The sequence below is a fragment of the Dermochelys coriacea genome, chromosome 9 (genome assembly GCF_009764565.3).
Source record: "Dermochelys coriacea isolate rDerCor1 chromosome 9, rDerCor1.pri.v4, whole genome shotgun sequence".
NCBI lineage: Eukaryota > Metazoa > Chordata > Testudines > Dermochelyidae > Dermochelys > Dermochelys coriacea.
Genome location: NC_050076.1, coordinates 104355016 through 104372422, shown reverse-complemented (window position 1 = coordinate 104372422; position 17407 = coordinate 104355016). Strand labels below are relative to the sequence as shown.

General features: G+C 54.2%; 1 protein-coding gene across 5 annotated transcripts; it reads left to right on the top strand.

Moving 5' to 3' along the window:
• Window positions 1–991: 991 nt before the first annotated feature.
• LOC119861297 (sestrin-3-like) lies at window positions 992–16876 on the top strand. 5 transcript variants are annotated; one of them, XM_043492959.1, is made up of 11 exons: window positions 1069–1168; window positions 6152–6283; window positions 8429–8528; window positions 10298–10501; window positions 11005–11187; window positions 11451–11684; window positions 11781–11892; window positions 12598–12716; window positions 13312–13502; window positions 14208–14352; window positions 15275–16876. In XM_043492959.1, the coding sequence occupies exons 4-11, from the start codon at window positions 10307–10309 to the stop codon at window positions 15362–15364; spliced, it is 1269 nt and encodes a 422-aa protein (XP_043348894.1). In that variant the 5' UTR covers window positions 1069–1168; window positions 6152–6283; window positions 8429–8528; window positions 10298–10306; the 3' UTR covers window positions 15365–16876. The 5 variants fall into 5 exon arrangements, with proteins under 5 accessions (XP_038272214.1, XP_038272215.1, XP_043348894.1 ...); XM_043492960.1 differs by having other exon boundaries at window positions 6152–7614; XM_038416287.2 differs by lacking the exon at window positions 6152–6283 and having other exon boundaries at window positions 1040–1168.
• The last annotated feature ends 531 nt before the right edge of the window (window positions 16877–17407 follow it).

The window sequence follows — 17407 nt, the reverse complement described above, 5'->3', positions numbered from 1 at the left end:
CTCCTACATTGCAAACCTGCTGCCACATCTGCAAGTAACTCCAGGGAAGCCACTCACCTTCCCCTGAGTATGGCCACTAATGCAGCGGGCTGTAACCACAGCCCACATTGACAGGCTGCCAGCCCAGCCAGCAGCCTGCCAGCCCGAGCTTCTCTCCTTTGCCTCTCGCAGCTCTCAGCTCAGCCTTCGTGGGGTGGGAGCAGGGGGAGGGAATGAGAAATGAAATGCTCAACAGAAGGGTCAAGATGGGGGTGAGCAGAGTCTGAAAGAAAGACAAAACAAGGAGAATAAAACTGACTGCCTGAAGGGAGAGAAACCAGAGTGAAAAGGGAGGAAGGAGCCAAATCAGCAGAGCCCATGTCAGCTGTTCCTTGCATGGCACCAGGAGCTGGGAGCAACACCCAGCCCTTCCCAGGGGCACCACCAAAACCAGTCTGGAAGTTGCTGGGCTGGCAAGTGGCCTGTCAAGGCACAGCTCCCGCCCCATGTGGCTGTCTTAGGGGAACAAGAGCTGGCTTTCTTTCTGTCCACCCTGGGGGCACCAGGCTGCAGCCCCCACCCCTGCTCATCTCCCTCGGAGCCCCAAGGCTGCTGGAGAGAGTGGGAGCAGGAGGCTCAGGGCTGCTCCATCTTCTCCACCCGCCCAGTTCCAGGGCCCGCCTTCCTCTGCAAAGTGCGGGCTGGCTCCCGGCAGGAGACCCGGCCCCGGCAGCGCACAGCAGCCACCAGAGCACAGCCTGCCCGCGGGCTCAGGCCGCCGCTTCCCTGCCGGGGCGGGACCAGGAGACGAGGCTCCGCAGCCTACCGACGTGAAAAGCCACGCCCCTTTCCCGGGGAGTGGGCGGGACTACATCCTTTGACAGGCAGGTAACTTTCCACCGTCGTCCACGTGGTCCGGCAAGCCACCGCCCTCTCCAGCCGGCACCAGCTCCTTGGCTCGGATTGGCTGAAGATTTACAGAGTCCTCGCCCATCTGTACAGCGATTGGTCGCTGTTGTAAGCCCGGCACGCCCCCTTCAAGCTTCTGCCCCTTGCTCTGCCTGGGCTTGCAGTTTCCCTGGGCAGGCGACTGGAGCAGGCTGGTACCGTCAGGCTGCTAACCATGATTCTGTGTCCCCCGAGCACGGAGCACCCCCGCGGAACCCAGTGCCAGCGGCTGCAGGGCCAGGTGAGCTCCAGTGCCCCCAGTATCCCCCCCCGCGGAAACCAGTGCCAGCGGCTGCAGGGCCAGGTGAGCTCCAGTGCCCCCAGTATCCCCCCCACAGCGGAAACCAGTGCCAGCGGCTGCAGGGCCAGGTGAGCTCCAGTGCCCCAGTATCCCCCCCCCGCGGAAACCAGTGCCAGCGGCTGCAGGGCCAGGTGAGCTCCAGTGCCCCCAGTATCCCCCCCCCGCGGAAACCAGTGCCAGCGGCTGCAGGGCCAGGTGAGCTCCAGTGCCCCCAGTATCCCCCCCCGCGGAAACCAGTGCCAGCGGCTGCAGGGCCAGGTGAGCTCCAGTGCCCCCAGTATCCCCCCGCGGAAACCGGTGCCAGCGGCTGCAGGGCCAGGTGAGCTCCAGTGCCCCCAGTATCCCCCCCCGCGGAAACCAGTGCCAGCGGCTGCAGGGCCAGGTGAGCTCCAGTGCCCCCAGTATCCCCCCCCGCGGAAACCAGTGCCAGCGGCTGCAGGGCCAGGTGAGCTCCAGTGCCCCCAGTATCCCCCCCGCGGAAACCGGTGCCAGCGGCTGCCGGGCCCGGTGAGGACGCGGGTCACCTTCCGTCCCAGTTCGGGGTCCTCCCACCCGCTGCAGTCAGAGCTGTGTGGACTTTCGCGGCCTCCGGTGGCCCCCGCCCCCTTCTCCCGGGCTCATCAGCCCCTGTCCCGGAGGTGGGGGAGTCTGCGCCCAGCCACAGGCCCCTGGGAAAGTTGGGGACGGAGCCTGGAAGCTGCCGCGGGCACTTTGCCTCGCTGCCCGGCTTCTGGCCCCGCTCCTCCCAAGGCACCTTTCCTAGCCCCGGGGAGCGCTGGCCGCCGGAGGGAACCGTGTCCTCTCCTGGCCCGCAGCCTGGACGGCTTCACTGCGGCCGGCCGGCAGGTGCCGGGGCCGGAGCCCGCAGCATCCCGAGCAGGCTCTTTGTCCTGAGATGCTGGATGCTTCGTCCTCTCATCACTGCCAATCAAAGTTGTTTTTCTCCTTTCCTCCCGCACTTCGCCTGCTGCCCGCCGGGGGCGCTCCGCCTGCGCCGCGGCTGGAGAGAGACAATGGAGCAGGCCGGGCCCCGGCCGGGAGCTCTTGCAGGGGCAGAGGCCCCGGGACGCGCTCGCTTCCCTCCGCTGCTCCAGGGAGTCCCGGGGACTGGCCCGAACGCAGTGCCGCCGTGCGGGAGCTCTCCCAGGGCCTGGCTCCGTGGAGTCCCGTCCAGCCTTCAGAGTAAAGTGCGCCCCGTCCCCCTCTCAACCTCCACTGCCTCATGCCGGACTTGGCCATTATTCACCGAGACTGCCCTGTTCCTAGTCCTGACAGCAGCCCACGGGTGCTCTGTGTCCTGGGGGCTGTGCTCGGCTGAATGTTTGTATTGGTACCGAGTGGGCGCTGCCACCCAGCAATGCAATAGTCTAGAGCCTGACTCTGCTGCTTCAGGAACAGTGAGTCTCAGTCCCTGTGTCTCCGCCAGCCTGCTTACTTGTCAATCGGCCTTTCTCCCCAGAACCTTGGGCATCTGGTGGGGTCTCTTCTAGAGTTCCTCTCTGACACTGCAAAGGCTCTACCAGAGAGCCTGCAGCCACTCCTGGTAGACTGAATTGTTACGCATGGTTAATGGCTCTAGAATTTGGGATACCAATAGCCAGGGAGAGAAGAGGGAGAAGAAAGCGTCTCCAGAGCCACCTGTATGGCGTGGGGTTTCTGGAGTCCTGGGCAGGGGAATTCTCTCGCACTGGAGCCAAGGGGAGTGGGGGTTTGGGGGGAAGAGGACCTCACCGTAGTACCAACAGGACAGGCACAGAACACGCTCTGCCCCAACATGCATTGTTGGGCGGTTCGGTGTCTCCTCAGGAATGCTCTCTGCAAACAGTTATTTACCCTCATCACACCCTTCTCCCTGTGCTGGGTCCCATGCTGAAGTGGGCTGTGAAGTGTTGTGCACTCCCAAGAGGCCCAAAGTACCTGAACAGAGCTTACAGGCTTTTCAGCAGCCGGGGGCTCCGCACTCCCAGCCGTGTACCTGACGTGGGGAGAGGAGAACAAATCCCTTCTGCCCTTGCTTCCTATGCCTGCTCTTGGAAATGACGCCCTGGGAAGATGGACATGAGTGATTTAGGTTTCATAATGTACAGTAACCAGGCTCCACAGGCTTCTTCAAATGGGAACTTGTGGGGAGTGTCTGAATAGCTCTGGTGACTTCCAAACCTCCAAGGCAGGCTGGGCATTTCTGAGTCCAGTGGGGGTGAGGAACGGAGCCCAGAGGAGCAGAAAGCAAAGACCATAGAAAGAGAGCAAGAGCTGTTTGCTGCAGCATGTGCTGCTCTGCATGCTGCTTCTCCTGCTGACAGAATGACATCACTTGGCTTTAGGCTGAGCCAGAACTCGGATCTGTTTTTGGGAGCTCAGCCATGGAGCTAGTGGGAAGGGACTAAAGGCAGCAATACAGAGGCCAAGCTGCAAGTGTAGTCCTTGGGGATTATGGCCTCTGAGCCTGGGAAGTGGGGCCATAGCATTGTCACCCAGCTCAAAAATGCACCAAAGCCGACTCTTTTGTGTCAGAGCTAATAAATGCTCTTAAGAACATTTAGCATGTTAGTCTCTAAGGTGCCATAAGTATTCCTTTTCTTTTGATCTTAAGAAGGGGAAGTTGTGAGGAGGAGAGGGAAAGGCCAACCTAGCGGTGTGGAGCTGGGTAATTTTGCACTGTTGCTCCCCACTGTCTGGTACAGAGAGCTGCTGGGCAGTAAAGGGGAACAGGAGTTTCTCAAAGAACTGAAGGAAAAGCTGTTTAAGATTTTAAATAGTGAACTGAATCAGGAGAGCCTTGAAATGTATGCCTTACACCAGAACACTGCCATCCTCCCCATGGCCCGGGGAGACGCTTCAAACTGCTGCTGCTGTCATCAAACCCTGTTGCATCCCCGAACTGCCATCCTCCCAGCACCATCGGGGTGGCACCAGCACTGCCAAGGAAAACTGACTCCTGGAAGATTGAAGAGCTTCTAGGTCACTGTTTAAATGTATCTAATGTTAATGCTCCCCTGTATTGATGATTCAGGAATTCAAGGCTGAGTGCACTGGGCATTGTTGCCATCCTATGGGAATCATATGGCTCATCAGCCCCTCTTCTAGTCCGGGTGATAGATGCTCTGAAAAGTCTTTTTTCTCCCTTTCGTTTTTGGAGCTGTGAGCTGGGAAGGCTGCTGGCTTGACTCTTCCTTGCATGCATCCTGTTCACAGAGGATTGGTCAGTGCTGCTTGGCTCAGCTGTTGATTGGCCAACCTCCCCTAGTGTGGAACAGAAAAGCTTGGCTGCTTTGTGCATTTCCATGTTGGACAGCACCTGCCTTGGCAAGGACTCTGGCCCAAGGAAATTTAAAACATTTGGAACAGAGGGCAGAGATGTGGTGAACTCAAATGAAGTGGCATCTGGGAACTGGACAAAACTCAGCCCCTGTTCTGGGGAGCTTACAGTCTACAGAACTGGAAACCGGCTGACATTCCGAGCTATGTGCTCTAGCAGGGAAGAAAATGTTAATTAACATTCAGCCTCTGAACTGATGTGAATAACTCAGTGAGAACCCCAGGCTCTTGGATCAGGCACTTGTCAGCCTATCAAAGGGGAGTACAATTTTGGAATGTCCTTTGTTCTGGCTTTGGCAAAAGATTTCTTCTGGGAATGTCAGGGCAGGTGCCCTTGGGCAGGGTTGCAGGGTTCCTATATTTTATTTATCCTGTGTCCCAGGTGTGCTTGCATGCAACTTAGCCTGAGGAGCTAACATTAAATTTCTCCAGAGCGCAGCTGGCGGTAACCAACCCAGAGAGTTCACACAGCCACCATTATGTGTGCATCTTGGTGGCTCCACCTTGGATTTTGCTTTTTACAAGAATGTAATGGGTAAGGCTGGCTAAAAAATGAGCTCTGAGGAGGGTGGTCATGGGATTGGGAGGATGTTTCCCATGTAGGGTGCAGCATGAGAAAAGGCAGAGTTTGACCTTAGTGCCTGAATTGGGAAGATGGGAGCAAGGGCAAAGATGAAGGTGGGGTGGAGTTGTGTAGGTCTCTGAAGATGGGAGTGCAGAGTTGAAATGTGACACAGATGGTGAAAAGAATCCAAGCTGGATTCTTGGATTCACAACTCCAGCTGGAGTGCCGGTGTGAAACTCGGGGAAAGCTGCAGTAGCTGGATGGGACAGGATTTGGGAGCACGGGTAGAGAGAAAAGAGATGGATTTTGGAGCTGATGGAGAGAATCAACTAAAAGCATGGGTGAGAGTCTGGGACATGCTGACAATGCTGTTGTGGGCGGGGGGGGGGGGGAACTCTTGTTTCTATGCTGAGTATGAGCTGGTGCTGGGAGAAGGCCATTCACAGAGACCATTTCAAGTACAGACCTGCGTAGAGGGGCCGGGCCGGATTAGAGTGTAACTGAAGCTGGAGAAAGAGGGGATGAGGAAGGCCCCATTGGAGAGGGGCATTGGGTCACTGGAGTACCCTGGGAAGGATGCACAGCAAGGCATCTGACTTCCCTCTGTGTGCTGGTATGGTATTAGGATCCCAGGTTGGAAGCAATTTCCTTCCGCACCCAGTAGAAGCGGAGGGAGTAGAGGAGGGATAAGTGCCCCTCCGTCACATCGGTCCGTGTGCAGTAATTACCCACGTGTATGACAGCTGGACCCAGCTTGGGAGTGTTTCAATCTGCAAAGCCTCAAAATGACCCAATGAGAGAGACTGCTGCATCCTGTGGTTGGGGCTGCGTTTGTACTTAGAGGGGTTGCCATTGTATGCTGCAAAATCCTTTGCCCAGAAAGGGAGGGAATGCAAAGGCAGAATAGTAGTAGACTTTAATGGCAACCACTTTCTGACTGTGTCAGACTGGCTTTATTTACAAGCCCCAGGACTACTTCCTAAAACACCACCTAGGCCAGCTTCACGGACAAACCAGCCAGCTTCTCCTGCCTCTTGCAGGATCACAGCTAACCAGTATTGGAACTGAGCCAAGGGCACTGATGGGTAACGCAAAATAGAATCTGGCTTGCCCTCCTGCGGCCCCACTGACTTCTGCATTTCTAACAGGAGCAAAAACATGTTTGCTGACAGGTTGGTTTTTTTGAGTGGGGGAGGACCTGGAGATATGCTGGGAGAAGGCATGTTGAGCAAGATGGGGGCATTTCTGCTTACTCACTTTCCTGATCATCACTGTCTTCAAATAGCCTCTCAAAAGTCCCACTGTTCAAAGCAAAGCCTGTTCTATGGCTCTAGGGCAAACTGAATTGAAGCTCCAGCAGTGACTAGATTTCTTCCAATGCACAGGCAAGAGCAGGCTCCAAAGCTGCACATGCACTGCACTGTCTCCAAGAGTGAAATAATTTGTTGGATCTGTCTTGTTGCCATTGTTCCCCAGCTGAGGCCAGATCTAAGGGGCACAGGTATTCTGGGGGGAGGGGGCTGCCGCACCCCCTGGTGTGAAGTGGTTTCTGTCATGTACAGGGTTTACAGTTTGGATCAATGGCTCTCACCACCCCCACTGTACGAATTGTTCCAGCACCCCTGAAGGGGCACTGTGGATTTTTACAAGAGCAATGATTAAAATTTGATGCACCTCTTTCCTCTGTCCCAAGCCTGGCCATCACTGCAGTGGCTTGTGGGAATCCCTGCTACAGGGGATCCCAAACTCACTGAGGCAGGGTTACAGAGCAGGAGAGGGCCACTCAAAGAGCTCTTGGGAGTCATTGTGGATAGTTCCCCAGTGGCTAGAAAGAAGTAAATGGTGGGTAAAGAGCCACCTTACTGCTTGCTTATTCTTCCATATCTAGGCTGATGTGCCCCATCCCCCTCCTTCAACAGCTGCTCTGGGGAGCTGGTGAGGTAGTGGCCAGTACAGCTGGAACAATAGGATGTGGCAACTCGCAGTGATAGCTGTGGCAACAGCCCAATACTTTCCCAGGCCTTTGTCTGTGACAGAAAATTCCTGGTCCCCTATTTGGATATCTTCCCAGAGGGATACAGTCATAGCTTGTCTCAGGTAGCTGAAGAGTTTCACAGGACTCTGAAAGAGTCAACATACATTATTTGATCCCATAACTGCCTGGCAAAGCTGGCCTTCCTCACCTAAGGAGGCAGAATTCCCCTTGTCTGGGGAGTGCCTGTGCCCAGAAGACTCAGCACAGATTTCTGGCTTCTTGTTCTCCCCTGCTACACGCTGACAAGATGAGCCAAGCATCTTTCATTTATATCCATTGGGGTTTTGTCCCCCCACAACCCTGCTTGCAGGCAAGGGAGCAAAACTGGGCTCAGATGTTGTTCCAAAAGTATTCGTAAGTGGGTAGCGCTCCCCCTGCCCTCAAAGAGATTGAGCTTGTCTTGTCTCCCCAAAGGGCAGTTCTGTGGCAGGATCATGGACTTCACTGGGAGAAGGAGCTACAGCAGAGGTGCAAATGAATTTTCACTTAAGCTTTTGTCATTACTGAGTCTTGCAATATTAACGTACAGGAAAATGAGCTAATGGATAGACCGTTCAATTGGGTGACTGGTTGCTGATGCAGTCTGGCTTTTCCATCCCTCAATATTGCTGTCACTCTAACAGTTAAAGAATAACCTTCTAGATCACTTAGAAGCTACATTCCAAGCTTTTGGACAAGCATAGGTTTATAGACCCACCGGTGGCTGAGACAGTGGCTGCTAAAACTGGGTGGGAGTTAAGGGCGGGAAGGGAAAGCAAGGTGGAAGCTGGAATGACGGAATTTTTAAGGTCTTTAATCTCATTAGCCCTAAAGCTAAAAACACACAGGCTAGCTAGAAAACGTCAGTATTCAATGGCATGGTGGGTTCACTTCTAGCTCAGTGGTCCCTTGGCTAACTTCAGGCACTCCCTGCAATATCACTCTAAGAGCTCTGGCCTACTCACCGCAAACGGGGCTGACTTATTGATCCCCTTTCCATGGGGCCTACAGCTGAGAATACCACTGACTGTGGGGAGAAAAATGCTTGCTGTCTGTTCCTTCCCGGCAGTGCCAGTTTGCGATTGAAGAGCAGCTGCTGTCCTATGAGGTTCTAGCTGGCATGGTGGGGGCAGCAAGAGAGTAGAATAAACTGCTTAGGGGAGATGCTAATCTAGCACCAGGATGGGGAGAGAACTAACTTTTCTGCAGTACCCCTGTACTACACTGCACAGATAGGCCTGTCTTCTCCAGGCTAGTATCTACCTAGGATAGGTAACAAGCTTGTACTCTTGATTTGCTGCAGCTGAGAGCGTGCTGCCTGGATTCCTGTATAGGACCCAATCTTCCCACCTACAGGAGCCCTGACGCTCAGCACAAGCTGGAAACATGACTCTGACCAACAGGTTAGACTGCACTGCTTGGGCCCCTCTGCATTGCTCCTCCTCCCCTCTCTTGGCTGGCCTGGGACTGGCTCTGTAAGCAGAAGGGAATAAACCAGTAGTCAGGTGGTCTTCATGCCAAACTATCTGAGAAGACCAGAGGGAGCTGGGGGTTGGAAGTGGGGGAGGGGACACGGGGCAAGTGCCTGCTTTCTTTATCTAGCATGTATGTCCTCTGTTGCTTTCTGCTGTTCTGATCACACATCATCCTTGTAAGGACCAGGAGTGTGTGTTGGCCTTCCTGAGGCTTCATCTCCTGGCCAGAGAGAATAACTCCAAGGCCTGCAGCGGCCTTGGTGGGGCAGAGGCTGTCTGGAGCTGACGAGCACTATGGGCTGAGTGAGTGTAAACTCACAGTTTTGCAGGAGAGGGCTGGGGAGAGAATATCTGTGTTGACCTCTTCACTGCATTAACTGTGCATGTCGGTCTTGCTAAAAGAGCCAGCTCTCTGGCAGGTTCTGGTTGAGGAGTGGCTTTCTCTTTAAACTCCCTAATCGGTCCTGTTGCTGCATGTAGCCAAGGGGGCTTGCAGAAGGGGGTGACTGGGGAAGGAGTGCTTAATTGCTAACCAAATAAGGTGAGAGGTTGTCTGTCTTCAGACTCCCACAGTAAAAGTAGGTGTGCCTCTCGCTTATTGGGATGAGTGACCATGGTGACCAGATGCCATGGTAACAAGTAACATAAGAAAGAAACCCTTGGCCAGAAGCACTTGCTGTAAGAGGATAATGGGGTTCATGTGCATTGCCCTGTAGTCCCTGAACTTCTCCCATACAATTGGACTCATCACTGGAATGACACAGCTGGGCACTGGCTCCTCTGCAAACTGCCTGTGGCCACGTTCCCCTGCAGAGAGGGGAAATCCTAGGACACCACTGTTTGTACTTTCAACTTGCTGCTCTGAGGTGGTGTGGGCCCTCCTGCCAGTATTGGGCGAGCTGGATATTCCCTGCCTCCAGCATTCTTCTCAAAAGGATGCAAAAGGAGCTGAGTCACTACTCTTGAATGGGACTGTTGGCCCCACAGGTGCTCCCGTTCTCCTGACACAGGCTGGAGGCCCAGAGGCACTAGCCATCCCTAGAAAGCCAGACCGGCCTGGAGCGCTGCTTCCAAGATTCTGAGAGTGCTTTCTGAGTAGGGATAAAGGCCTTGTGCACTGAAATGGAAAAGCCCTATTGAATCCCTCTTGTTCCAGCCCCATGGGGCAGAAGCAAGATTACTCCTATTCTCCAGAGCTTCATCCACTATTTGAGCCCCAAGTGGTGATGCTTCCAGCCCTTTCCGTGGGGGGACTGCTCCACACACTAACTGGACACGACTCAGGCAGCTTCCAGTTTAACAAGAGGGTAAAGTCATGCCTGTAACAAATGAACTCCCCCCTTTGTAGCCAGTATTGGCCTTCTGTTTCAGCCTTGCTTGGAACCCCAAACCCAGCATGGCAGTCTCTGACCAGAGAAATGACTGTTGTCCAAACCCCTGGCCTTCCCTTTAGCGGGCTTGGGTCAAGGATCATATAGGAAGAATCTGCCCCGAAACAAAGGAACCTCAGCTTCCCCTTTGACATTTACTGCTTAGCTCTCTTAGCCATGGGCTTGCTTATGAGGGCCAACTGCTGAGCTGCTGGGACTAGTACTATTTCAGCCTCTCTCAGCTCTCCAGCAGACTCCAAGCTCCCAAGTGAAAGCTGGCTCCTGCTGGAGTGGCCCACTCTAATACTGGTCCTCTGTCTCCCTCAGGTAGTGAAGATGACCAGTAGCGACCAAGAGCGTCCACAGTTCCTGTTTGTGAAAGCGCTGGCCAGCCGGGGGCGCCTGGAGGCAGTGACACAACAGATGGGCTACCACCCGCAGTACCTGGACAGCTTCCTCAAGATGCAGCACTACCTCCTTCACATGGATGGCCCACTGCCGTTTGCCTGCAGACACTACATCGCCATCATGGTAAGTGCCAAACCCTTACTTCTTGGAAAGCAGCTGAAGTAAAGGCCTCCTTCCTGGCCCTATGGCAACAGCCTGCCAGGGCATAACGATAGCCTGTGGAGCCCTCAGTCCTTAGCTTGGCTGATGCCCAGTGTCTAGTACCTCCCACGTCTCCATAGGAAGCTCAGTGATGGGAGAGGCAAGGGTGAGCTCTGCCCTCGGTCGCCATTATTCTGTGCTGCCAGAGTCTGGGGTCACCTCTCCCTGCAGAAGGCCTCAGTTAGGTTCTGTGTCTGCATCCCTCTGCAGGAGTTTGGAATATCCTTTGTGGCTTGGCCCTAGCCAGGCTCCGAAGCGTCTCGTTGGGTGGGTGGCCTTGGACTTCATGCTCAGCTGGATTCTTCAGAAAGTTGCTCGTGCTGGTTATCTGGTTGGTGCCCCTGGCCCTGTGGATACTGCACTGTCCTCTGGAGAAGCTACTAGGGCTGTGCTTCATGCACTAAGGGTCTGAGTTGCTCTTGCAGGCAGCTGCTCGGCACCAGTGCTGGTATCTAGTGAATCTGCACATGCTGCAGTTCCTGCGAGTGGGGGGAGATCCCCAGTGGCTACGGGGCCTGGACTTCATCCCTCCCAAACTCCGCAATCTTAATGAGATCAACAAGATCCTGGCTCATCGGCCTTGGCTCATCAGCAAGGAACACATCGAGGTAACTGCACGTGGGACATGGATGTGAAGAGTCTGGGTGTGGTCTGATGGGTGGGATTACAGAGACCAGAATGAGGAGGGAACATACGGCTGAGAGCTGCCCACTCCTCCCATCATGCATGGCCCTCTTGGCAGATTCCTTCAAGAGGAGGCCTTGCATGAAGAGGGAGGAGACCTTGGGTGAGTCACTTGATGGACGGGGCAGCCAGTAACCCAGTCTCTTTTCTTGCTGTGCTATCAGTCTCTGTCTGACCTACCCCACAGAAGCTGCTGAAGATCAGTGAGCAGAGCTGGTCTCTGGCAGAGCTGGTCCACGCTGTTGTCCTCGTGGCGCATTACCATGCTCTCGCCAGCTTTGTCTTTGGTTGTGGCTGTGAGCAGGAGTGGCTGGATGGCAGGAGCATACTGAATTCAACGTTGCCAGGGAACCAGTGTTTCTGTGAGTCCGCCAGTGGGAACAGCTGTAATCTGGAGTTGCTGCGCATCAACCGCAAACGGGTGAGCCACCAAGGATTTAACTCTCCCAGCGGCCAGGAGGCCAGCGGAAAGAGGACTGCTGGCTGATTAAGAGTTGTGTAATGTCTTCCCACACAGTCTCTGGATTCCTGTGTGGAGCTGGAATCGCTCCGGGAACGTATCCAGAGGATCCACCTGGAGAGTGAGGGCCGAGAGGAAATGAGGCCACTGCAACAAGACAGAGAGGAAGGTAATCCAAAGGGGCAGGCTGAAGATCTGGCACCCCAGAGGTCTCTTCCAGGAGAAGGGCAAGCCCCCAATTTAGGCCTGTCCCTGTAGAGGCTGCAGGTGCCACCCAGGACTCTCCTCTCTTTGGAGGACTAGAAGGATGTACTACAAAGAATTACCTCCAAGCTCCTTGCAATGCAGAGTATCTGGTGGGGGCTGCAGGAGTGTGGAATTGTGGGTTTGTGTCTTTAACACTGGTTAATTCACAGCCTTCCAGATCATTGGAGAGGACTTCCAGGACCATAGAGAGTAGGAATAGCAGAGGAAATCACAAATGTGCCTGTAGGGAACCTGCAAAGTAATTAAGCTGAAGATACCTCTTTCCCCAAGGGAGGGAAAGAAAGTGCCATTGATTTGTCTATTTCAAAAGTGAAGAAAGCCCCAGGGAACGTTGTAAGAATCAGTTTTGCCCTGGGAGAATGGTTTAGATGGGATGTAACACTCATGAAACATGTACCAGAGCGCTTGGCTGGGATTGATTCTTAGCTGGCTCTGCAAGCTCAGAGGGGCAGTAATGCTGTGGGGAGTTGGGATTCCATGCCCCAGGAGATCTCTCTGGAGGGAGACCATGCACCTTGCTGCCGAATGCTGCAGAGAAGCAGCATAAACTTGTGGCAGATCTGTTGTAATCTCCCCTGTGGGTGGCGATGGGTTCTTTTTCCCTCAGATTTTGATGGGGAAATCATCAGAGCCACAGATCTCTCCTGCTATGTGCAGGACCCTGATTTTGGATACCAGGACTTTGCCAGGCGAGATGAAGATCAGACCCAGATATTTAGAGTCCAGGTGAGTGTTTTGTTCTCTCTCTTTTTATGGGGTAACCCTGGAAGGCAGGAGCACAGTCTGGGCCCAGGATCTCTGTCCATGTCAACAGTAGGGCGAGAGCATGCCATGTGGCTGCGCTAGGCTCACATGCCTTAGACTAAAACAGCAGCATCCACAGGGGGCCGTGTAAATCGGAGTGAGAGAGGGCTATACCAGCCACTGTCCTGGTGCATGCCCCATCTTACAAGAAGCAGGTTGAGGAGGGAGATGAGTCAGAACTACTGACCTTGGGGACAGATGAGTATTTTGCTGTTGCAGATCTAGCACAGCTCTGGGGGAGAAGCCAGATTCTGTTCAGTAACAGCATTGTCACCAAAGTTCCAATTGCGGGATCGGATGTCCTCTTGCACCTGGACAACCCCACTAGAGGCTGCTGGCAAAGCAGGAAAACCTCTTGCTGTTCTGATTCCAGCAAGAGCTTGCCCTGTCTGAGACATAAGACACACTGACACAACACCGCTTTCAGCCTCAGTGGCTTTTCCACTGGCTCATTTCATGGGGCACCTGCACTGAGTTTCCCTCTCTGGCACTGAAGGCATCTTGCTCTGTTTCCCAGGATTACTCCTGGGAAGACCATGGATTCTCGCTGGTAAACAGACTCTACTCTGACGTTGGCCACCTCCTGGATGAAAAGTTCCATACAGTTGACGGTCTCCAGAGCAATGCCATGGCCAAGCGACAAGGCTGTGAATCTTCCGTCTTCAAACGGGGCATCTGGAACTATATTCACTGCATGTTTGGAATCAGGTATCCCAGCCCTACAGGGCCAGGGGGAAGGGTCTCAGTGCAAGGCCAACACGGGGTTGTCACTGGAGAAAATCTAACTCCTAGCATATGTGTGATCCATCTGGGAGAGCAGCTGGGCCTGAGAAATGGGGACATTACAGCTATCTCTGTGCCCCAACCTTGTGGGACATCTTCCAGGCTGGTTAAGAGAGTCAGTGAGGAATTAAACAAGGATAGGTTGACATGAGCCTTCACACCTGGCTGAGCTTTGGGATGACAAGGTTGCCCATGGTGCTCCCCCAACCCCTTCTCAGGATTTTGTGTTGGAGTGGCTCAGGTATGGTTTGCTAGGTAGCAGCAGAATTATTTTGCTATACCCTTGCTTTTTACCAGCCATAAGAATGAGCGGGGTGTGGAGAGGAGCAAGTGGGGAGCAGGGGTGACATGGGGGCAGGGCCATGTTTTTGGTACCAGTGGTGCGCCCTTCCCTCCCCCTTCCCTCCCTTAGGGAGCCTCCATTGCCCCTGAACCAAGGTGTTGTGTTGCATCCCCAGCTGTCAGCTACTGCCGCTCCTGTATGTAAGCCTAGTGCCTCCAGATCAGTGAGAGCAGCAGGGGTCTGATACAAGCGGTCACTCCAGCTCCTCTGGCTGCTATCCTGATCCCAGAGAAGGTTGTGGCAGGTGGGCACATGGAAGCTGGTTCTCACTGGAACTCTTCCCACAGGTACGATGACTATGATTACGCAGAAGTGAATCACTTTCTGGAGCGGATGCTCAAAGTTTACATTAAAACTGTGACTTGTTACCCAGAGAAGACTAACCCAGAAATGTTCAGCCGGTTCTGGAAGCAGTTCAAGCACAGTGAAAAGGTACAGGGGATCAGAGGAGAGCATGGCACATCGAATAGCTCCATGTAGTCTATTTGGCAAGTTTTTAGAGCGAGCAGCGCTTCAAGGGAAGCTTGTGCAGCTGTTGGGTTGAGCCCAATGGCGGGAAGGGATCAGAGCTGGCGCACAAGGTCCTTCCTTCAAACCAAAGAGGTGTCGGGGAGGAACCAGGGAACACAAGACTTGGGTGCTCCTGTGGGACTGGAACTAGGCATCAGGGAGTGAGACTCTTGGAGGCCTCATCACTGATGGAGCTGCAAGCAATCTTGGGGTACTAGTTGTGCTCTGCTGTACTGTGACCTGTGCTGAGCTGTGCAATGTTGAACAGTTGGAGTCACCAGGAGAAGCAAAGCCTCTGCATATGGTCTATGTCTACCCTAAAGGGCAGAACTGTTCTCGGCACCAGTCTTGCTTGCAAGGCGCATGTGAGGAGTAGCTGCTCTCCTACTGGAGTGAGCCTCTGTGGGAGGCTCTGGCAGACAGGGCCCCCTGACTACCACATCCTCTGTAGTTGCTCCTGCAGAGATGACAGCAGGCTGTGGGTGGGAGGGAACTTGTGGTCTAATAAAACCTCCATGGCCCTGTGGATTCAACTGTTCCTGAAGTCCATACAGGGTTTGGTCTGGATCTACTTGAACATCCCTCCCTCTCACTGCTTCTCCAGTGCAGGCAGCTCATAGCCCTGTAGCATTAGCAGATCTCTAGCATTGCAAATCCATCCTCTCCACACAGGCTGACTGATTCCCTGCCCAGGCCAGAAGGACTCCATTAGCATTTAAACACTAGGCATGAAGGGCTCAATGCCCTGGGGCTGCCCCCTCTAGACCTGCCCCGACAGTCCTGCTCACAGATCAGTGCGCTGAGCAAACTGCACCAAGCCTAAGCCTGTCTTTTGCTCCCTCAGGTCCATGTGAACCTTCTCATCCTGGAAGCCAGAATGCAAGCTGAGCTCCTGTATGCACTGCAAGCAATTACCCAGTATATGATCTCCTAGAGAGCAGGGATGGCTGGATTATGGCAGGGACGGCGCACGCATCCCTACCTCTCCATGGACTCCATACTTGAACCATCGGGCTGGAACTGACTGCGATGGGTTTCTCTAACGTACTTGACTATTCTGTTTCTATGGGGCACGATGAGTGACCTTGTTATGTGCAATTACCAAGCTGTAAGGCAACTCCGTGTTGCTGTGATCTCGATGTGAAGCTGGAGATGCGAATGTGTCCATGGCAGATGCCCAAAGACTTGGGGCAGGGAGGGAAGGATGGGCAGGTTGAGGGCATGTCTCTCTTTAAAGAGATGGGCTCTAACCATCCACCGTGGAAGCCCCTTCACACAAGCAGCACAGGGAGCCTGTTCATGGGGGCAGCCCAGTGCAGGATCCTGTGTATGTTCCAGCCCTGGGGCAGAGCAGCAAGCTTGCTTCCTTTCCAGCACTGCAGCAGCATCACACTGGGCATGGCTGGCTGGTCAGAAGCAGCGGCTGTGGGGTGATGAAGCTTACTGTGGAGTATCACAATCAGTAGGGTGGCTTGTGGGTGTGTTCTGAAAGTCCTTTAGTCACAGGAGCAGAAGGGAGGAGCACTGGTTATGACCCAGGTTCTCAGATGAGCAGATCCTCCCGCTCCCCAGCACAGTACTGGAGGGAAACCAGCCTCCTGCATATGCTCCTGGCCATGCTGCCAATCTCCCGACAGCACCATGCTGAGTACAGGTCAAGCTATGGCACTCCTGAGGACGTACAGTGATCAACGTGCTGTATTCTCCCAGGGACAGGCTCTTGCCCCAGCTCCTGGAGGTGGCTGCTTGGAATGTTTCACTTCTGTAGAGCTGGGCTGTTGGACCTGCATCCCACCCCCTGGGTCTCCTATTGAGCCCCCCTTTCTACAGAAAGCCCAAGGGGGTTATTGTATCCAAACATGAGCTGGCTCCTAGCCAATGCTGCACTAGCCTTGGGACGGGTCACTTGCTGCTCAGTATTGCCATGTGGGCCATGGGCCTGTTTGCTTTTGACAGGCCAGGTCAACTGGAACTGCCTCAATCACCTGCTGTTATGGGGATGGCAGCCCTAGGACTGCAGCAGCTCCAGACTGACCAGCCTCCACCCACCAGTTATGATGCAAATGCAGGCCTGCACCTCATTCTCTTTGCCATATGCTGCAGCACTCTTCATGACCCGGGAGGGATTGAGGAGTAACAACCTGCCCTACCTGTTACCGCTCTGGCTGGAGGAGAACATGCTGTGCTGGGCCCCCAGCCTTGGCTCAATGGCTGGCCCAGCTTCAGAGGGAGATTCAGGTAAGGGCTGTGTACAGAGGCCCCTTCTCCAAAGAGCTTTTTTGGGGCATGAGGACACAGCTGGGACCTTCCTAGTAACTGGGGTCTGGAGGGGCAGGGACTGGGAGGCCAGTGTGAGGTCAACCTGGTTACTTGTTTGGAGAGAACGTTGTGTGGAAGCTACAGAAAAAGCCTATTTTTGCTATAAATATAATTATGTTTGACACAATCTGCACCTGGCTTATCTCTCTTCAGGGGAAGGGGAGCTTCACTTGCCCTGGCTGGAGAGCTAACCCTTGTACAAGTGTGCTGTGGTCCATCTGCTCTGGTGGCAGGCAGGGCCGAGCTGCACTGGCATAGCTGGGGAGAAGCTTGGGAAGTGGCTTTCTACAGTAGGTCTGATCATCTGTGTGCTGCAGTACCTGCATTCCTGAAGTCTCCTAGCTTTGCCTGAGCCCCTGGAGATGCAGCAGTGCTATATGGGCTCCATGGCTAGTCAGGACAGAGGATACTCCTCTCTCCCCTCTGGTGTCCTCTAGTTTCATGGCAATAGGAGCTGATGAACTGTCCCTCCTCGTAAATGAGACTTCTAGCCCTGCTGCTCTGGCCATCACCTCTCTTCCTACAGCAGCACTTCTTCCCTTGCTGTCCAAAACAGCTCTGGCATCTTGCAGTGCTCTGCTAAACAGTGCCCAGGGAGTTTGACTTGGACGTGAAAAGGGTTAACTGAACCTACGGGACTTCACTGCAAGAAAGGAGC

Bases quoted from the DNA above. Each gene is read 5' to 3' on its own strand.
- LOC119861297 (XM_038416286.2), top strand. From the start codon at position 1,103: ATGATTCTGTGTCCCCCGAGCACGGAGCACCCCCGCGGAACCCAGTGC. The intron at 11,188-11,450 runs GTAACTGCACGT...CCTACCCCACAG, and splicing joins TCAGCAAGGAACACATCGAG to AAGCTGCTGAAGATCAGTGA. The intron at 12,717-13,311 runs GTGAGTGTTTTG...TCTGTTTCCCAG, and splicing joins CCCAGATATTTAGAGTCCAG to GATTACTCCTGGGAAGACCA.